This window comes from Tyto alba, unplaced genomic scaffold (assembly GCF_018691265.1).
Source record: "Tyto alba isolate M040663 unplaced genomic scaffold, T.alba_DEE_v4.0 Super-Scaffold_15, whole genome shotgun sequence".
NCBI lineage: Eukaryota > Metazoa > Chordata > Aves > Strigiformes > Tytonidae > Tyto > Tyto alba.
In genome coordinates, this window is record NW_024881277.1 from 6,318,385 (window position 1) to 6,337,468 (window position 19,084).

The window sequence follows — 19,084 nt, forward strand, 5'->3', positions numbered from 1 at the left end:
ATGTCCATGTCCTTTTTATGTTTGGATCATGAGAGCTGGAAACCAGACTACAGTGCCGGTCTCATGAGAGCAGAGCAGAATGGGAGAATCCCCCACCTTGACCTGCTGGCCACACTTCTCTTGATGCAGCCCAGGACACGGTTGGTTTTCTGGCCTGCGAGTGCACAGTGCTGGCTCACAATCAGTTTTCCATGAACTACCAACCCCAAGTCCTTCTCCGCAGGGCTGCTCTCAATCCACTCCTTGCCCAGCATCTATTTGTATGTGAGGTTGTCCCAAGCCATGGGTAGGACCTTCAACTTGGCCTTGTTGAACTTCATGAGGTTTGTATGGGCCCACTTCTCCAGCCTGTCCAGGTTCCTCTGGATGGCATCCTTTCCCTCCAGCATGTCACCACACCACACAGTTTGGTGTCATCTGTGAACTTGCTGAGGATGCACTCGATCCTGCTGTCCATGACGGCAACACAGATGTCAATCAATACCAGACCCAAATCCAACCCCTGAGGAATTCCCCTCATCTCTGTTCTCCAATTGGTTGTTGAGCCTGTGACCTCAGCACTTTGAGTTTGATCCCCCAACCAATTCTTTATCCACCGAGTGGTCTATCCGCCAAATCACCGTCTCTCCAACTCTAGACGAGAATGTCATGCGGGACCGTGTCAAGTGCTTTGCACAAGTCCACGTAGATTACATCAGTTGCTCTTCCAACTGTTCTTTGGTGAGGCCAGCAACAGGCAAGACCAGTGTGTGTGCATGTCATGTTGGTGTGTCTGCCAGTGGGTGTAACTCATGGTCTGAGCCTGGTCGGCAGCCAAACACCACACAGCTCCCACCTGGGAATGGGGAAGGAAGCAGAGGGGTAAAGGGAGACTCACGGGTTGAGATAGAAACAGTTGAATAATGGTGATAAAATAATACAGTGGCAGTATGAACGGATAATGTAAAATGCAATTGCTCACTAACCGCCGACTGACACCCAGCCGGCTCCCGGCCAGCGATCCTGAAACACAAAGATGCCGCGACCACAATCCCAAAAGTGAGAGTGTGCCCCTTCCCGCCCACCCCTCCTTTATATGGTGAGCGTAACTTCACATGACATGGAATATTGGCCAATCCAGGCCCGCTGCTCCAGCTCTGTTTCCTCTCTGCTTCTTGTGAGCCTGTGCACAGGCAGGACACGGGGAGCTGGAGAGTCCCTGAAATCTCCGTGTGCATCAGCACTCCTCCAGCTACCAAAAAGGAACATGAACTCTATTCCAGTCTGAAACCAGGACCGTGTCCACCCCTTGTTCCATATCCTTTGCATTATCCTCAGGTTCCATATTTCCTAATACAGTCTAATAAATTACTGTCCTCTTCCCTGGTCTTAGGCATGTGCACACAGATATAATTCCCTTAGCCCATGGGCCATCTTAAGCCCATACGTGGAATTACCTTTGCCCAAGGACCTGGGTGCACTTGGTCCTTGCAGTCTATATACTGCAGAATGTATCGTGAGTTCATTTGGTCCATAGCTTCAGGTTCCATCTGTCCTAACAGTCTCTTAAGGCAGGAGGAGGGATTCTCAGTTGGTAGGGCACAGGTGTCCTTGGGCCTGGCAGGAGGATGGCATGCAGTCTCTGTTGCAGCTGGAGCTGGTGGCTGATGCATCTGACGCTGTCTATATTCAGTCTGCAGCAGGCGCTGGGTATCAGTTGCTGAAACCAATCGTGACTTTATTGAAGCTCGTGTTTTTCTTCATGAATATGATGCCATTAGCATAATATGTGTCAACCATAGCAATGCATTTATAGGGTTGTTTGGTGATTAATGTAATACAGTTTATTGGCTATTTTCACCTAACATTAAGTCCCCTTGAGGCACACATCGGACTTCCCCGTCCTTCTGCATTGCCCACCAAGTGCACCCAGGTCCTTGGCAAAGGAAATCCCACATATGGGCTTACCTTTACCTGAAGTAGGAATAACCCAAATAGTCTTCCCCAGCATGTTCTTAAGGTGCACTACTGGGACTCTATCTCCATCTGCAGTATGTAGAATTTTGACTGGGCAGGGCCATCCTGGTTGGTAGATGCTCTAGTTTTGACTAACCAGGTGGGCTTTGCTAAATGTCTGTCCCAGTGTTTAAAAGTTCCTCTTCTCATTGATCTCAGCGTGGTCTTTAGTAGCCCATTGTACCACTCAATTTTCCCAGAGGCTGGTGCATGGTAGGGGATATGATATACCCCCTCAATGCCATGTTCTTTTGTCCAGGTGTTTATGAGATTATTTAAAAAATGAGTGCCATTATCTGACTCAATTCTTTCTGGGGTACCATGTTGCCACAGGACTTGTTTTTCAAGGCCCAGAATAGTGTTCCGGGCAGTGGCATGGGACACGGCCTATGTTTCCACCCACCCGGTAGTTGCTTCCACCATTGTGAGCACATAAAGTTTGACATGCCAAGTATTGTGGAAGCACAATGTAATCACTCTGCCAGGCCTCCCCATATCTATATTTTAACCATAGCCCTCGATACCAAAGAGGTTTTAACCTCTTGGCTTGCCTGATTGCATCATGTGTATCACATTCATGGATAACCTGTGTGACAGTTGTCGTGGTTTAAACCTGGTCAGCAGCTAAACGCCACGCAGCTGCTCACCCACCCTCCCCTCCACTTGGGAATGGGGAGGGAATCAGAGGGCAAAGGGAGACTCATGGGTTGAGATAAAAACAGTTTAATAACAGTAACAGAATAATATGGTGACATGATGAATGGGTAACGTACAATACAGCTGCTCACCACCCGTCAACCGACACCCACCTGCTCCCGGCCAGCGATCCCAAACACAAAGACCCTGTGGCAACACTCCCGGAAGTGAGAGCCCCTTCTGACCCACTCCTTCCTTTATATAGTGAGCGTAATGACATGGAATATTGGCCAATCGGGGCCCAGCACCAGCTGTGCTCCCCCCACCCCGCACACAGGCAAGGGCTCTCGGACCTGGAGAGCCTCTGGGGCCTCAGTGTGCTGCAGCTCTCCTCCCGCTGCCAAAATGAACAGGAACTCTATTCCAGCCCGAACCAGGACAGGGACCCTGTGTGTAACTGCGTGTCTGTGTGCCTGTATGCCTGCATGAGAGAAGTGAAACGCAGCACAGCTGCCAAGTGAGTGCGGAGTTCTGATCCCTGCTTCCATGTCCTCCACGAGGAGAGTGGCCGGAGGCGAGAGAAGCGAACAAAGTGTATGTCAGATTTTAAAACAGGATTGTTTGAGCCTGTGGTTAACTTTTGGTGTCCCATACACAGACCCGAGGATTTTTCTTGTAATCCAATCTTTGTTTTGGAATGCTTTGGTTGTGGACAAGACGTCTGGGTGGAATTTGGAGACGATTTCTGGTGTAGTAAATGTCAAGGGAAGTGGTCTGACTGGGACAGAATTGAGCGCTCGGGTCAGCTTAAAAGAACTTATTGTGGGAACCTAGGAAACTTACAGAGGCAATAGAAGCAGAATGTGGATAAGCCCTCCCGGCTAACAATATGGGAGGGAAACAGAGTGGGGGTATAGTGAAAAAGATCCCTCTGGGCTGCATCTTAGCCCATTGGAAGGAAATTGGAGGCACACCAGGTGGAAGTGTGAATAAAAGGACATTAACTAAATACTGTATCCAGTGGTGGCCCCTGTATAAATTAGATGACAGGGGGAAATGGCCCTTTAATGGAACCTTGAATTATAATACTTTGTTGCAACTGATGTTGGTTTTGAGGAGAGAAGGAAAGTGGGGATGAGGTCAGGTCTCATATGCAGACACTCCGAAATCACCCTGAGTATCAAACTGATTGTGGATTAAAGAGCCCACAAGACCCAATGGTTTTGGCTCTAGAAAAGGAAAATATGAAAGAAGGATACTCCAGGACAAAATATTTAACCAGTCCCATGCCCCAAATGGTGTTTTGAGGTCACCATGGAAAAGGGTAAGACAGGGAGCTTATAACCCGCTTATAGAGAAACCGTTAGGGTTTCATAGCTTCACACAGTGGTTCTTACCCTGGTTTGGAGTTCGTGAGATTGAAAAAGCCATGGTAAATATTTTGGCAGAAATGGAAATAATAGCAAACGCAACTACTGATGCCCTTTTATGTTTAGACCAGGAGGTAAAATCCCTGAAGGGAGTAGACTTTCAAAACAGAACGGCTCTAGATATAATCACAGCTCACATGGGAAGGGTGTGCACCTTGATCAATACAAGCTGTTGTATTTATGTAGATGAATCAAGTAGAACAGAGATTGACCTTCAGAAGATTTGGGAACACTCAAAAGTCTTACATCGGGTATCCCTGGATGATACCTCGTATGGGTTTTCTAACCTCTGGGAAAAGCTCACCTCTTGGCTACCTAATGTCGCAAAGCTTAAGTAGCTTTTTGTTGCAGTTATCGTGATTATTGTATTAGGATTATTGGTCTGTTGTGTGTTGCAATGATTTATGTGGATGGATAAACAAACTGGGAATACCGATGAGGAGTGGAAGAAACACAAATTACAGCAAAACATTGAAAATGGCAAGTATTTTGCTAAAAGGAATGGTGCCATATAGCAAAAGAATTTGCAAGGGTAAAAAAAAAAGGGGGGGACTTGATATAGAAAATAAACGCTTAGCAAAATAACTAGCAAGATAATGGGATACTTGGTTGCAAAAGACCTTGAAAGATAACAGGAAACGTCTTTACAAGAGGCCTCCATAGATAACAGGATATCCATCTGTTAATTAAGGCGTCTGCAAGAAGGAGCCATCTGGCTGGAGCCAGTTCTGCAGTTACTGGCTGAGGTAACTCAGCATTCTGGGACAAAGCTTGAGAGTACATGGTGAAGAAGACCACGAGCCTTCCTCCAAAAGACCCCGGCCCACGACCACCGGATGGCAGTACGCATGTGGCAAGAGGAGGAGACTTAGGATAATGAATTCCCGGAAATAATTACAATAATCACACCTATTCTTAGAACTAATTGTAATAACCCAGCCTATACTAACGAATATGCATGTTTCTGTATCATAATGATGCCTGCTTCATGATACGGTGTACAAGCTTGGAGGAGAGATCGCCCTTGTTCAATCACTGCAATAAACATACCTGCTTTATAACTCTTTGTGAATTGTAAAGTGTGTTTCCACATGTCAGAAAACAGCATGAGAAAGACATAGCAGAACAAAGTACAGCAGGGGAGGTAGAGAATGGAGACAAAGAGAAAGAAATGTCACCAACAAGGGCAGTGCTGTGCTGCAACAAGTCTCCCAGAGGGAGTCTGGAAGAGCCCACAGCTCTGTGTTTCAAGGAACAACCAGGAGGATGGATAGATACTCAGCATTTGTGCGGCCTCACCTTCGACACTGTGTGCAGTTCTGTGCTGCACAGTTTGAGAAGAACGTGAAGGTCCTCGAATGCATCCAGAGGAGGGCAACAAAGCCGGTGACAGAGCTGGAAGGAATGTGCTATGAGGAATGACTGAGGACTTTTGGTTTGCCTAGTTTGGAGAGGAGGAGGCTGAGGAGTGACCTCATTGCTCTCTGCAGCTTCCTGAGGGAGGGACACGGAGTGGGAGGTGCTGATCTCTTCTCCCTGGTATCCAGTGATAGGACATGTGGGAACGGTTTAACGCTGTGCCAGGGGAGATTTAGACTGGACATGAGGAAGCATTTGTTTACCAAGTGGGTGGACAAACACTGGAACAGGCTTCCCAGAGAGGTGGTCGATGCCCAGGGTGGTCAGTGTTTAAGAGGCATTTGGACAATGCCATTCATGCCATGCTGTAACTTGGTCAGCCCTGAATGGGTCGGGCAGTTGGACTAGATGATGGTTGCAGGTCCCTCCCAACTGAAATAGCCTCGTCTATTCTATTCTCTACCAGTGAGGGCAGTGAGATGCTCAGGTGAGAGGGAGGTGGGGAAGAAAGGCTGATGTTGAGAGTCTGTAGGGAAAGAGCTGCAGGTGTGGGACACTGAGGACAGCCTGTGGGAAAGACAACTGAAGGCTAAGAGCCCCCAGCAGAGCCAAGGTCTTTTCCTCCTTGCCTATGACTGTTGCCTCCATAACTAAGGCCTACCTGGACAAACGGTAACCTTATGGTACCAGGACCTTAACGCCCCTCGGCCCCACCCCAGAGAGACCCATATTTGTCACTATAGTCCTGTCCTTGACACCGCAAATTCCCATATGACACTGTCCCAGGAAGAGCCCTGGGCAATGTGTGAGGGACAGGATTTCCCTTCCCAGGGGCTGGGGATCAGGCTTTGGCCCTATGGCCTAAACACGTTAAGGTACAGTAAGCACCAGAACCACCTTAACATTGTGTTTGTTTGCCTCGCATTGACACCTCCAACTTCCTGCTCTAACCAGCCCCTGAGGAGGCTTTGTTGCTGATGGCCCTCACTGGGACCCATTAACACTCCTTGAAACCTTAGGGGTTGCTTCTGATGTTGACTTCTTCAGCCCTTCGCTCAGGCTCTTCTTGGTGTCTGAAGCTCATGGTCTCAGCATCACAGACACCATGGGGCTCATTCAAATGTAAAAGCCATGTCTCCTCCAATTGTTTTCTTCAGTTATCAAGCCTTGGACAGATAACTGCAGAGGTCTCTGGAGTGTATGTAAAGGGGAACATTTGACTGAGCATTTCATACAGAAGTATTTCTTAGGTTTAAGTCTACTGTATTACTTTTTCTGTTTACAGAAGAAGTGATTGCAGCCTCCTCTGATCTTGATGCAGAGGGTCTCCTAGTGCTGTCAAGATGGGTAGGGCCAGCTCCTCCTGAAGGTCAGACACTGCATGGACAGCCTGATTCCTCACCTCCCCAGCCCTGCCACTTCTCTCATCGTCCCCCTGGCACTTGCAGCACAACTCCTTCCATCAGACTTCTCCACCCAGGCCCGCAGCTGGATGTTACAGCTCCACTGCACCAGCTCCCACTGGCTTTCCTCAGAGACCTGGCTGCACACGGGCACAGCAGAATTTATTCATTGCAAACCAACAGATGGAAAATATAGTAAAAAGGAAAGGTCTTGGTGGGTTGGAGAGGAGGCAGCCGCGTGCCCTGGCAGCAAGGGAGGCCAGCTGCACCCAGGCCTTTGTGGCCAGCAGGACGGCCAGGAGATCAAGAGAGGGGCTTGTCCAGGTTACTGTGTCCGGATTGCAATCCCCAGTACAGGAAGGATGTTGACAAGCTGGAGGGGGTTCAGTGAATGTCCCCCAAGACAGGCTGGGGCTGGAACACTTTGCCTGTGAGGAGAGGCTGAGGGAGCTGGGCTTGTGCAGCCTGGAGAAGGGAAGGCTGAGGGGCACTACCCTGCAGCCTCTCCGCACCAATGAGGAGGTCCTGAAGAATACAGAATGGGGTTCTCCACCATGGAGCATGTTAAGAGGCTGAAAGAGGAGGGTTGGGTGAAACAGGGGATGTTCACCCTGGAGATAAGGAAAAGATTTTGGAGCAGTCTCAGGGCTAGTCCTGAGTAGGGTGGCCATGAGCCCTGCCTGCCCTCCTGTCTGCCATGGCTGCTCAGGTCACAAGAACAGAGGTGCCCCCAGAATCAGAACGCAGGTGGGCCTCTTCCACCTGCCTCAGCCCTCCCCTCCCCAAGGAGGTCATTTCTGTTGGGTGGCTTCTCAGATGTACTGGATGACCTCAGAATGCCTGCTGGCCAGCATGTCTCCTGAGGGCCAGTCAGGCTGCTGCAGTGGAAGCCACCTCATCATCATCACCATTCGTGCCACCTGCCCTTGGTCTGTCTCTCCCCTGCCTCTCTGTCCCTAGCTTGTCTCTGCTGGGATGAGTGGTTTTGTGATGCACATGTTGGCCCCAAATTGCTGGGGCCAGCTGCTGGCCAATCAGGCTCCTGTAACAGTCGTGGCCTCACAATCAACACCACAATTGGTGTTGCCTTTGCCCATCTTTCCCCACCCACTCCCTTGACTCCTCATCTCTGCTGCAGCCCAAGTTCAACAGCCAAACCCAGCCCCTTTCCTGGCCTTTCTCTCTCCCCTTTCCCATGGCAGGACAGAACCAGCCTGGGATGTGCTGTGTTTTGGCTTTGCATTTATTGTGACTTACGCTTGTGATTATATGTTCCCCTTTTACAAACTGAGCTGCTGTTCCAAACTTCTCTATCTCAATTTCTAAAATCTGTAGTTCTCTTTCTACATCTTGTACCTGGCCAATACCTAACTGCAGTTATTTAATCTGTAACCAGGGTCTGTGTCAGTGGACCATAAGAGCATCCTCATTTGTGATTAAGTCTGCTCTCTTATTTTGGGAAATTACTCCTTCAATTTCTTCATATCTTTTGCATGTTCTTTAGCATCCGTTCCTCTCAGGAGAAATCTATTTCTGAATGCACCAGCTCAAGACAAGTTTCTCTATTGTTGGGGTAAGTGGAGAAGTTTGAGGAGGCCCTGGTCCAGGATTCTTTTTCCTGGGAGAGGGGCTGGCACAGAGGGGCTTGCTGGCAGGGGACAATAAAGATGCCTGGGAGACTGGAGCAAGGGACACAGGGAGACACTGGCCTCCGTCTCCTCATGCCATGGCTGGCCCTCAGCCCTGGGGCTGATGGGGAGCCTGAGACACCTCTCCTTCCTTCCTTCACTCCCCACACTTGGATGGGCCTCAGGAAACATCCAGGAGCCTGGAGGATGCACAAACCTCCTGGTCCAAGGGAGTGGGGCTATGTGTGACAGTGTGTGTGTGAAAGACATGAAGAAGATGTGAGGTGTCTGTGTGAAGATTCCTCAGCATCCCCTGAGGGGAAGGATCCCCATTCCCAGGCTATGGGGGTCAGGGCTTGATCATCCTGCGTGAGGAAACACATCAAGGGCTTTCACAGTTGCCTGAACATTTGATTTTCAGCCTGGCAGCAGTGCCTCTGCCTTCCTGCTTCGTCACCCCCAGAGACAGGAACCTTGTCTCCTCATTCCCTCCATGGGCTCTTCAGTGATGGACCTCGGTGGCCATCACTGACACCCTCAGGAACTTGGAGGGTTCCTGCTGACTCCGACTTCTCTAGAGGCTTGAGTCAATCCCTTTCCAGGATCTGCAGTTCAGCAACTGGGCACCAGAGGGCTCAATAACATCATAAAAGTCTGCACAAGACAAGTCTCTGGGTAGAACAGCATTCCTTAGTTTCCATGTGATGAATTCGGGTAGTTTCAGGAGTGTAGTCATAGTATAAATCTTTCCGTACTAAATGTCAAAAGGAAACAATATCTTCTTTTTCAATTAGTTCTTACTTTTGTGCTTACACACTAAGAGACATCACCCAATTCCAATTGATACTGATCCTGAACTTCTCCCTATCGAGTCTGAATATAGGGGGAAGTCAAGACCCTGTATGTCAGACACTCTCTGGACAGTGTTTGTCCCTACCTCCAACCCCACATGTCTCTTACCAGCCCCCTGGGACTTACAGCACCTTTGTTCCAATCTGAGCTTTCTCCACGACAGGCTGTAGCTGCACGTTTCACCACATAGACACCAACTCCCACCTGCCATACTTGGGAATCAAGCTATACACAGACACTGAAGGATGTTTCTTAATTGCCAAAAAAGAAAAACCAAATGCAGGCAGAGTTTAATAAAACATAAAATACACATCTCTGATGTATATGAAGCCCAACTTCCCTCGTCTGCAGTCCAATTTCCATAGCAGAGATGGCCTTATACCAAAGAAAATCATATTTCCTGTCAAGCAGAGATCCCAAGAACCCCCAGAGCACTCCCTGACCCAGACTCTGTCCATTTTCACTCCCAGCTACTCACACCCTCAAGTCATGAGCTCCCTCGATTCACAGAGGGAAGAAAAGAACCAAAAGAAATGAATCACCCCCTTTTTCACAGCCAAATCCACACTCAGCCCAGTGTATCTGGGTTACAGGTACATCTTCAGGTAGGCTCTGCAACATCTAGATCCACTCACTTCTCTTTCTCGTCCAACACGTGACAGCTTGGGTGCAATTGTCCAGGCTTCCTCTTCTACTCAAGGGAGAGAAATTAGTTCTCTCAACTGCCTGTCCACCAGGTACCCCTCCAGAAAGTCTCCCATCAGCCCAGGGTCACATTTCCCTCTCCCATGTCAGGGTTTCATCTACCCTCATGTATCTTGGAGGTGATGGCCACGAATTTGTGATCAACTGCATCAACTCTGGACTGAAGATATTAGGCAAAAATTTCAACATTTCCAGAAAACTCCTTGGTGCAATCAGTGTGTAAGAGGAGTTCATTTTCAGAACTTTGACATTGTTCTGTACATTCCCGTAAATATTTTCATAGGCCATGGACAAGAACGAGCAAGCTGATGACACTTTCTCTCCACTATGTATAGACAGATTGATAAAACTTGTTCTTTTGTACAGGTGACATTTGAGATTGATCAAGTAGCCCCTTATTTGATTCCTCCTCACCTTCAGCTGTTTTCCTCCAGATGCCTGTGATAAGGCACAATGGCTTAGGAGAACTTGGTGAAAGATGAGGCAAAGAGGACATGAAGTATCTCAGCTCTCTCACCATCTACGTGTGATAGAAATAGGACTGGGTAGTGCAGTCCTGGATAGATTCAGGTTTATTTTACTGCTGTCTTCTCTGCTAGGGATGGACATCATTGGATGTGGAGGTGATCTCCATGAACAGCTAGGTTCTGCTGACAGGCCTGGTGTGAAAATTTTTTGTCGTTTCCTTGACTGCATCATCGAGGGGGTGGGTAATGTTGGAGATAAAAACCAACAGTCTGAGAAGGTAAACACTTGTGTAGAGACCACAGTGTGATGTGCCTGGTGTTCCTGGACTGCTCTCCATCTCCTGGATAGAGAAGGGACAGACCTTGCCACGTTGCAGTGGTGGCAGTCAGTGGCTTGCACAGCAGCCCCGAATCTGTCTGCAGTGCTGTGCGGGGGGTCTGTCACAGCCCGATCTGGAGGGAGATTGCTTGCATGTATAGACCCAGTGCTGTCCCAGCCAACCCCATGGAGCTGAGTGAGAGAGCCTTGGCACCTCACGTAACACTGGAAGGCCCTGTTTGTCATTAAACAGCATAAATGCCCTAAGATTGGTGAAGTAATGTGGAGGTGTTCATGAGACCACTGTTGTGGGGATCAAGTAAATTCAGCTGATGGAAAAGACAGAGAGAAACTGAGCTCTCCCAAATGTACATGACTCTATTTGCTCAGAGTAATCCTTGCACAGGCTGCCCAGAACAAAACAGACAGTGGCAGAGTCACTTGTACTAATGTGGGCATCTGCTGTCATTCCTGTTGGCCAAAGATGGTCCCCTTCAGATGCCAAGAAGATGCCCCAGATGCTGTCCTGTCTCTCAGCATTGCTCCATAAGAGCTTGCAGTCTTCCGCACATTTCTTGGAACACCTCCTGACCCTCAGATGTCTCTAACTGTGTCTGAACAGCTCACTCCTGATCTCCATCTCTATCATGATCTGAGATGAGAAAATGAGCTCAGCTACAGATCCCTCCCAATAAGTGTCTGGATGTCCTATGTAATGATAGGACAATAAAACCTGATTATATCACCCAAATTGTAATTTTTAAGGAGAAATGGCAGTGCTGGAAAGTAGTGCCTCTCCCAGATGAAGGAGGGATTATCAGTGATTGCATCAGGCTGTGTCACAGCAGGTTCCCTGGAGCCCCAGGGACAGCTGGAGGGAGCCCAGAGGGGCCACAGCAAGTGGCACCTTGGGCTGTTGCTGTGGTGCTGAGCTGGGCCGGGCTCCTGGGCCGGAGGGAGCTCCTGGCAAGTGGGCAGCGCTGCAGAGAGACAGCTCTGCCCAGGAGCAGCTCCTCTGCAAAGCGCAGCAGGGCTGAGGGCACTGCCTGCAGGCACCCAGGGCAGAGCAGCGAGGCACACACAGCTTCAAGGCAGCCTGGGCTGGGAGGCTGCTGAGAGCTCCGAGGAGGAGAAAGCGTCAGGGCCCTGGCCACAGTAAGTCTGGGGGTGCAGGGCAATGCAGCTGCAGCTCGGGGAGGGATCTGGGGAAGGCGGCAGAGCCACCAGGAATCTGCCTCCTGCCTGGAGGAGGAGGAAGAGGAGGAGGAGGAGGAGGAGGAGGAGGAGGAGGAGGAGCTGCTCCCAAGCAGGGCTTCCCTGGTGCCCCCTGCGAGCGCCAGGGCATGAGGGCTGCCTTCTGGCGGGGCCGGCTGCAGGGGTGTGCAGCCGGGTGTGCAGGCAGGGGTGCCCAGGGCTGTCCTTCCCAGCAGGGTCCCTGCACCCCAGGGGGCTGTGTGCTGGGGCAGGGATACTGCTGCCTGCCAGGGTCAGCACTCAGCCTGCCCGGGGAGCTCCCCACGGCGCTGTGGGGAGAAGCTGTGGGGGGAAGGAGAGACCCCCGCCAGGGCAGGCTCCTTCTGCTCTGCAGAGGCTGCTGCTGCGTGGATCAGGGATGCTCATAGCTCCAGATTATTCCCAGCTCATTTCCCAGGGAACTTGTCACAAGTACTTTCATCTCAGAGATATTCTGTTTCTGTCTGTTCTTTCTGGACTCTCTGCTTCTACTTTTCTGTGGCCTCAATCTTTCTATCTCTATCAGCTGTGCAGATGAGAGCGGGGGCTGAAATTCTTAAGCTGTAACAGTGAGGTTCACTAGGAACCTCAGCAAGTGCCTTCATGCCCCAGTAGCCCACAGAACACACCAGCATCACCTTTCCATTTTCATCAGGTTTGGGTGGGCTGTGCTTTTACCCCTGTACACACGGAGTGGCTGCATGGCAGAGCTGTGCTCACAGGGGCTGGGGTGGGGACTGTGAGCACTGGCAGGGAGGAAACATGGGCTCAAAGACAGAACTGCCAGCCTGGACAGCTCGAGGCAGTGGAGACGTGGGCAGGGAGGGAGGGAAATGCTAAGGGAAACCCTGCTGCAGGGCAGACTCCTTCCCTGAGCAACACTCCTCTTGTCTCCTCTGCCACCCAGCACAGCCCTTAGCCCGTGGCTCCTGGCCGTTAGTCACCTCCTGGCCCAGCAGCCCAGCAGAAGGGTTGAAGTGCATCTCTGCTGCCAGGGGCCCAGTTCCCGCTGAGCAGGGCCTGAGGGCGACTGTCCTGCATTGCTGCTGTCTGGGAGGTGCTGTGCAGAGCTGGCAAAGGGAAAGGCTTTCCTGAGTGCCCGTCTGTCCCTCTCCTTGCCTTGCTCAGATGCCCTTGGTGTTGCTGACAGGCTCTCGGGGAAGGGGGGTTTCAGCTGCAGAGTCAGGCACAGAGCTTGTGAGCCCTCCTCTGCAGATGTGCCCCCAGCAATGAGGTGTCCCAGCTTTCCTCTAAGCCGTGAAGCTCTGGGAAATGCAGTCTGTGAGGCTGGGCCAGGAGCTGGCTCTCCCTTAAGAATTTTCCATGGTTCAGACCCTTGGCTCTCTCCTTGGGGTGTCCATCCCAGCTGTCTGCTGCTTCCAGGGGACTCTGTGAGCCGTGGGTGTCATTGGCTAAAGTGGGGTGCTGAGACTTGGAGAAAGGGTGAGTCATTTGGCGCTCTGCAGTGGATCCCTCTGCTCTCAGCTGTGTCTGGTTGCTTTTCAGATTAACATGTGCTTGTGAAGGCTCTCAGACTCAGAAAAATGCAAGTCCAGGGCAGCTGGGAACAAGACAGAAAGACAGACCAGCTGCTCTCACTCTGCACTAAGGCACAGAAAATCCTCTTGCCTCACACGACTCACTCTGCTCTCCCTGAGTGCAGCAGAAAACCCTCTCAGCCTGTCTTCTGCTTTCCCCATTCCTCACCACTGGTAGAGCAAATGCTGACAAGCCCTTCTGGGTTAGGGCAGGTTTTTCTGACAGAGTCACACAAAGATCTCACTCCTTGGCAGACAGCATGCAAAAACCCTTCCCCTCATGAAATGCTTGTCCAGCACCTACCACAGCTCCAGCTACAGAACTGAAGGAAGATCTCAAAAAAGTGGGGTGCCATGTAGTGACAGGGATGGAATAAGGACAGCGGTGTTGATATTTATAGGAGAAATATACCCTAATGTGTTGTCATCTTTCCTCCTTAAACAGGCTCATATGTCCAGACAAAGCAAATGTTAAATAACAGATCCATCACCCACTTCCTCCTCCTGGCATTTGCAGACAGACGGGAGCTGCAGCTCCTGCACTTCTGGCTCTTCCTGGGCATCTACCTGGCTGCCCTCCTGGGAAACGGCCTCATCATCACCGCCATCGCCTGCGACCACCACCTCCACACCCCCATGTACTTCTTCCTCCTCAACCTCTCCCTCCTCGACCTGGGCTCCATCTCCACCACTCTCCCCAAAGCCATGGCCAATGCCCTCTGGGACACCAGGGACATCTCCTATGTGGGATGTGTTGCACAAGTTTTTCTCTTTGTATTTTTGTTACCATCAGAGTATGTTATTCTCACAGTCATGGCCTACGACCGCTACGTTGCCATCTGCCAACCCCTGCACTATGGGACCCTCCTGGGCAGCAGAGCTTGTGTCCACATGGCAGCAGCTGCCTGGGGCACTGGGATGCTCTATTCTCTCCTGCACACAGCCAACACATTTTCCCTACCACTCTGCCAAGGAAATTCCTTGGACCATTTCTTCTGTGAAATCCCCCAGATCCTCAAGCTCTCCTGCTCAGATTCCTACCTCAGGGAAGTTGGGCTCCTTGTGGTTAGTGTCTGTTTAGGATTTGGGTGTTTTGTTTTCATCGTGCTGTCCTATGTCCAGATCTTCAGGGCCATGCTGAGGATCCCCTCTGAGCAGGGACGGCACAAAGCCTTTTCCACGTGCCTCCCTCACCTGGCCGTGGTCTCCCTGTTTGTCAGCACTTCATTTTTTGCCTACCTGAAACCCCCCTCCATCTCTTCCACATCACTGGACCTGTTGGTGTCATTTCTGTACTCGGTGGTGCCTCCAGCAGTGAACCCCCTCATCTACAGCATGAGGAACCAGGGGATCAAGGATGCACTGAAGAAGCTGATTCAGTCAGTTTTCTCTCACCAGCAATAAACTGCCTTTGTTTCTTCAGAAGTGATTCAAATTAATCTCTGAAACCTACTGTACATTGAGCATTTTATCTCTCTAAATCTTTTTTTTTTCTGTAAATATCTGTAGTCAGTCTTATTCTTCAGAGATATGAACCAGCCTCTCTGACAGAGAGGCCTTTTGCATGTGTCTGGTAGGACATTACATCTGGTCTCTCATGCAGCATAACCATAATAAAAGGGGATTTTCTTAGTACCGATGTCTGGATGTTGGTCTCTTCTTCTCAAGCTGAGGTCAGGAACAGGCTGAAGGAATTGCCCCTCTGAGCGTGCTGCTGTGCTGGGGTTCTCCAGGGGTTCAGGGCAGGAGGGCATGGGGGGATGTGTTAGGGAATAGGCCTGTGCTGCCCCTTCACGTGGGGGTGCCCAGTGCAATGGAAATGATGGCTGATCCATGGGGATCTCCCTGGGACCATCTCCCCGTGGCTTTCAGCCACCACTGCCCTGCAGAGCAGCACCGCCAGCTCAGGGCCGTGCCTGAGGTGACATCCCACGACAAGAGCAGACCTATTTCTGGAGGCACCAGTTTGGGCAGCTTTTCTCTCGCTGGCACAGCAGGAGCTGCCTGGGGAGCCCCCAGTGCAGGAGTCTTGTGCTGGGGAGAGGGACGGGCACAGAGGGGCTGCCAGCACTGGGCAATCAGGATCTCTTGGAGAGAAGAGCAGCAGAGAGAGGGAGACGCTGGCCTGCGTCTGCTCATGGCATGGCTGGCCCCAGCCCTGGGGCTGATGGGGAGGCTGAGAGCCCGCTGTGCCCCAGGAGCTGCTGTGACCTTCCGAGGGGCTGTGGCTGTGGGGTGAGTGCCCAGAGCTCTGCAGCACCCTGCGCTGGGCAATGCCATGGGGCCAGCCAATACTGGGCTGTTGTTCTGGGCTGGGCTGGGGGGAGGGAGGTGCAGATGGGGAGTGCTGGGGAGGGGCTGATGAGAAAGTGCCTGGGAGAGAATATGCCATTGCACAGCTTATACTGTGTGAGTGTGTAGAGTGAGCACTCACTCCAGTGGATGAATTGTGTGGAGCCAGGGCTCGTAAAAAAGATGAAATACATGCAGGTGCAGGAGAGAGGGTGCCAGTCTGAGCTCTCGGTGGCCTGGCCAGACTGGGAAGGTGTCCCAAGACATTTGTCACCCCCCAGCCTTTCTCAATGACCATTTCCAGAACTGGCTGCTCACCCAGGTTTATGGCAGAGTCTGGCTGCTAAACCATCTCCATCCTTCTGCTGATCACAATTCCTGTATGGGGAGACCGGCCAGCCCTGCCTGGCCTCTATCCTGGCCCCGATCCCAGCAGAGTAAAGAGAAGGGCGATCTGTAAAGCCCCATGTTGGACACGGCTAGGGCTGGGAAAGGGTCAGGTACTGGGTTAAGCTGCAAATCTCATGTTATGGGGTTATATCTTGTTGGAGTTAACGTGGGACACTGAATTGAGTACTCTCACTGGCATCATAATGGGGGGAACTTCCCAAACACCTGAATGTACCAGCAATCCCATGACACTTTCTCTCCCTCTTTATAAATCTATACTCACACAGACATTTCTAAAATATGTTTCCTATGAACGCTTTTAATGGTGAACTTCTAAACAGGACATGTTTCTATTAAGACATTTAATGTATTCATTTCATCTAAACAGAACTGAGAGAAATGGAGGCTGAAGAGGTTAGATAGACCCCAGTAGTATTTATTTGCTATCACAAAAATAAAGAATTGGTAGCATTTCCATCATATCTTCCCTGTGTTTGAGCTGGCTGAGTCCTTCTAGGGTGTAAAATTACAGAACTTCAGGGCACTCCAAGTGCCAGGCCCCAATGGACACACAGAGGTCCAGAGCACAGCCAACAAAAGGAAATGTCCTTCCTATCTGATAACCTGATAAACTTCTCCAGTGACTGACTGGCTTGATAGAGGAGTAGAAATTGTCCACCTGGACTTCAGGAAGGCTTTTGACACTGTCTCCCAAAAAATCCTCATCGAAGAGCTGGTGAAGCAGAGGCTGGAGAAGCAGACAGTGAGGTGGTTGAAACCTGGCTGAACGGCCGAGCCCAGAGAATGGTGGTCAGTGGCATCAGGTCTCGATGGAGGCCGGTCACCAGTGGGGCACTACAGGGGTCAATACTGGGTCCAGTCCTGTCCCTCCAAACCTCAACTTTACTGTGATTTGATGGTCCTGTGACATCCTTTCTTGGAAATCAGTGCCACCGGGCACCTCTCTGAAGTGCCAGTGCACTGATATGCGGGGCATGCAGAAGGAGGAATTAGATGTCTGTGTGTGGTTCCAGTGGGCTACAGGCTCATGTGGAGAGCAGCGTGGGTGTGAGATAGCACACAGCAGGAGCGCGGGCAGGGACGGACAGGCCTGTAAGGCAAGGAGGGGTGTTGGAGAATGGCTCAGAGACAAGGGTCCTGAGCCCACCGAGCAATTGTATGATCAGAGCCTGCTCTAGCTGCTGATGCTGGGCCTCACTAGGGTTTGCCTGCAGCTGCTCGCAGCTGCTGATACATGAAGAATGTCAAGGACGCTTCAGCCCTGTGTACCGTGGTGTGTCGAAAACAGGTTAAGGGGAATTAGGAATAGTGGTCTGAGAAACCTAGTGTTATGATAATGGTGGTCTGAGAAACATTGTGTTATGGTACTGTCGTGTATCGAAAACAAGTCAAGAGGAATTAGAAATAGTAGCATGAGAAACTTAGTGTTATGAGAAGCTTGTGCTGTTAGCTAACTGCAAGTAGGTGGACCGTGCGAATACGACCTTTAGAGCTTAAGCCAATCAGCTAGTGACTAGTAGGCATAATTAGTAGAAGGATTATAAAAGGCTGTAACGAAAATCAATAAAATGAAGCATGCTTTATCACTCATATTGAGTCGGCTGCGTTCTTCCTCCTTTAGCCTGGGTCCTTGGCATGTTGGTTATGACATCCCTAATGGCGTGGCACTCCTGCCCTATGATGTCAGTCGTGTCTCCGCCCCCCCAGTCATGGTGGCCAAGAAGAGGAAGCTCTTCAACATGGATGAGCATTTTGTGGGGCTCTGAGTCCTCTGAATCCTCATTTTGGAAGGGGCTACAGGGTCCCATGGCCGTCCTCGCCCCAGATAATTTGAGGGGGGGGTTCCAATGTTTGAACCACAAGCCCCCCTTTGTGGTGGTCTACAGTGTTTCCTGCCACCCCAATTATTTTGGAGAGGACCCTGGAGCCTCTCCAAACCCCCATTTTGTAAGGGCTGGAGGTGGCACTTAATGCTTCCCCTAAATAATTTTTTGGTTCCCCCCAATCTGTCTTCCATTCTGTCGGGTTGTTGAGACCTCTGAGCCATCCTCAACCTCCCATTTTGGGGTCCATGTCTCCCCCCAGTTATTTTCGGGGTGGTTTGGTGTTTCTCCCCCCATATCCTACATTTGGGGGGGGGGAGTTAGAATATGAGTCCCTGAAAACCCCTATTTTGGGGGGTCTAAAGCATGCCCTGGTACCTCTGAAATTAATTAGGCATAGTTTCTGCTTTCCGATTTTGCCGCAACTGAGAGGCGGGACGCAGCTTGATGCAAGCTGAGTGTCCGATTTATTATGATTCTTCACATACTTTTATACTAGTTCCTAGATAGCATGTTACAAACTAATTGGTTTCTTTAAAGCATGCCAAAGATTTATTGGCTTACATTCTACATTAGGCATTCACAAATTGGCTAATGCTAAAGGCTTTTTCTAAACATTAATTGCAACAGTCCTACCTACAAAAACAATAACTCCCAATTACAGGACATCTGTTCCACAGCGCCTAATCTTAACACAAACACCAAGTCAGCACCCCCTGTTCCTCCTACACTAAGTTCTTATCTTATTCTTTCCAAGGCCTGTGGCTGACAAGTTCCAGCACTTCTCCTTCTATCAATTGTGCAGTGCTGGGGGTTTTGCTGAGAGCAACCAAGCCCTGCCCCACAGAATCTTTTCGTTCTTACTCCAAGTTCTCGTTGTCCTCTGGACAGTTCATATCCCAGGTAGGTCACTTGCTGCTGTACCATCTGAGCTTTCTGTTGAGACACTCAATATCCATTTAATCCAAGAAAATTCCGTGAGTTTACAGTCCA

The 19,084-nt window shown here is 50.4% G+C and overlaps 1 protein-coding gene across 1 annotated transcript; it reads left to right on the forward strand.

Moving 5' to 3' along the window:
- The first annotated feature begins 14,033 nt into the window (after positions 1-14,033).
- Positions 14,034-14,969, forward strand: LOC116965946 (olfactory receptor 14A16-like). Its single transcript, XM_033011824.2, has one exon. It carries the CDS (start codon positions 14,034-14,036, stop codon positions 14,967-14,969), a length of 936 nt encoding a protein of 311 aa, XP_032867715.2.
- Positions 14,970-19,084: the final 4,115 nt, after the last annotated feature.